This window comes from Lipotes vexillifer, unplaced genomic scaffold, assembly GCF_000442215.2.
Source record: "Lipotes vexillifer unplaced genomic scaffold, Lipotes_vexillifer_v1.1 scaffold470, whole genome shotgun sequence".
Taxonomy (NCBI): domain Eukaryota; kingdom Metazoa; phylum Chordata; class Mammalia; order Artiodactyla; family Lipotidae; genus Lipotes; species Lipotes vexillifer.
The window spans coordinates 1,402,890-1,404,360 of record NW_006799533.1 but is presented as its reverse complement, the minus strand read 5'-3'; the positions used below and the strand labels follow the sequence as shown (position 1 = coordinate 1,404,360).

The 1,471-nt window shown below is 69.5% G+C and overlaps 1 protein-coding gene across 1 annotated transcript in view; it reads left to right on the top strand.

Moving 5' to 3' along the window:
- Nucleotides 1-1,141: 1,141 nt before the first annotated feature.
- Nucleotides 1,142-1,471, top strand: part of FOXO1 (forkhead box O1) — a 90,336-nt gene continuing 90,006 nt past the window's right edge. The window contains exon 1 of the mRNA XM_007471670.1: nt 1,142-1,448. Within this exon, the coding sequence (XP_007471732.1) occupies nt 1,142-1,448 (307 nt within the window). The remainder of the gene's footprint in view (nt 1,449-1,471) is intronic.

Here is a 1,471-nt window from a genome sequence, read left to right as displayed (position 1 = left end):
ACCGTCAGAAGCCCTGCCCCGGGGGGCGTGTGCGGCTCGCGCCGGGGCCGGAGGACTCGACACGTCGCAGGGAAAACAAAACAAAACAAAACAAAAACAAAACCCACCGACTTCCCCACGTTTCTCTGCAAAGAAATCGTGGGCAGAGTCGAGAGGGGGCGATTGAGCAGAATGCAGCGAGGCCGCCACCGCCCGCCCGCCCACCCACCCAGCGCCCCCGGAGCGCTGAGCGTCCCCGGCTCCCGCCCGGCCCGGCTTTGGGCCCCGAGCGGAGGTCGAGGCGAAGCGAGCGACTCGTTCCACCCGGGCTTCCCGAGTACTCTCTGCTCCTCAGTAGTAAACAAAGTGTCGCCGTCGCCTCCACGTTGGTTTTCCTCTTAGCAATCAAAACACTGAGAGGGCGAGAGACTCACAGAAACACTCGAGAATTACCAGAAAATAATAACAGAGAGCTTAAAAAAAAGAGTGAGAGAGCGAGAGTGTGTGTGCGTGCGTGCGTGGGAGAGAAAAACACCCCACTAACCCCCCACCAACCCACTGCGGCCTCCCGGTGGAAAACCGGGCCCCGCCCAGGCCGGCGTCCACTGGCTGCCTGGGCGGAGCCGCCGCGCGCTCATTGGTCCCTCGGGCTGTCAGTCAGGGGCGGGCCGGCGCGCGCGCCGCCGCGGGCGGGGGACGGCGGCAGATCCAGTAAGTCGGGCGGCAGCGTAGTTGCTGCAGCTGCCGCTGTCGCCGCCACATTCAACAGGCAGCAGCGCCACGGTCGCGGAGCCCGGGAGAGTGAACGGTCCGCGGCGTCCGTCCGTCCTTCGTTCCGCGGGCCGTGTCAGCAGGAGCGCGACGCCGGCGCTGCCGGGGCCCGGTGACTCTGGCCTGCCGTCCCGTCCGTGCAGCGGACCCGGAGGAGCCTAGATGTTGATGGACCTGTGAAGTTAAGTTCTGGGCTCGCGCTTCCACTCTGCCGCCGCGCCTTCCTCCCGGTTTCCGTCCGCTCGTGGCACCGACATCAACCCCCCCCGCCCCCCGCGCCCGGCCCCGGCAAATCTCGGACCGGCTCTTCTCGCTCTCTCCCCTCGGCCCCCGGTGCTGCGCTCTCTCACTTCTTGGCAGTCCCGCGGCTGGGGGAGGGGCAGGGGTCACCATGGCCGAAGCGCCCCAGGTGGTGGAGATCGACCCGGACTTCGAGCCGCTGCCCCGGCCGCGCTCGTGCACCTGGCCGCTACCCAGGCCGGAGTTTAGCCAGTCCAACTCGGCCACCTCCAGCCCGGCGCCGTCGGGCGGCGCGGCCGCGAACCCCGACGCCGCCGCGGGCCTGCCCTCGGCCTCGGCGTCCGCTGTCAGCGCCGACTTCATGAGCAACCTGAGCCTGTTGGAGGAGAGCGGGGACTTCCAGCAGGCGCCCGGCTCCGTGGCGGCGGCGGCGGCGGCGGCGGCCGCGGTGGCGGCGGCGGCGGCCGCAGCTGCCGCCACC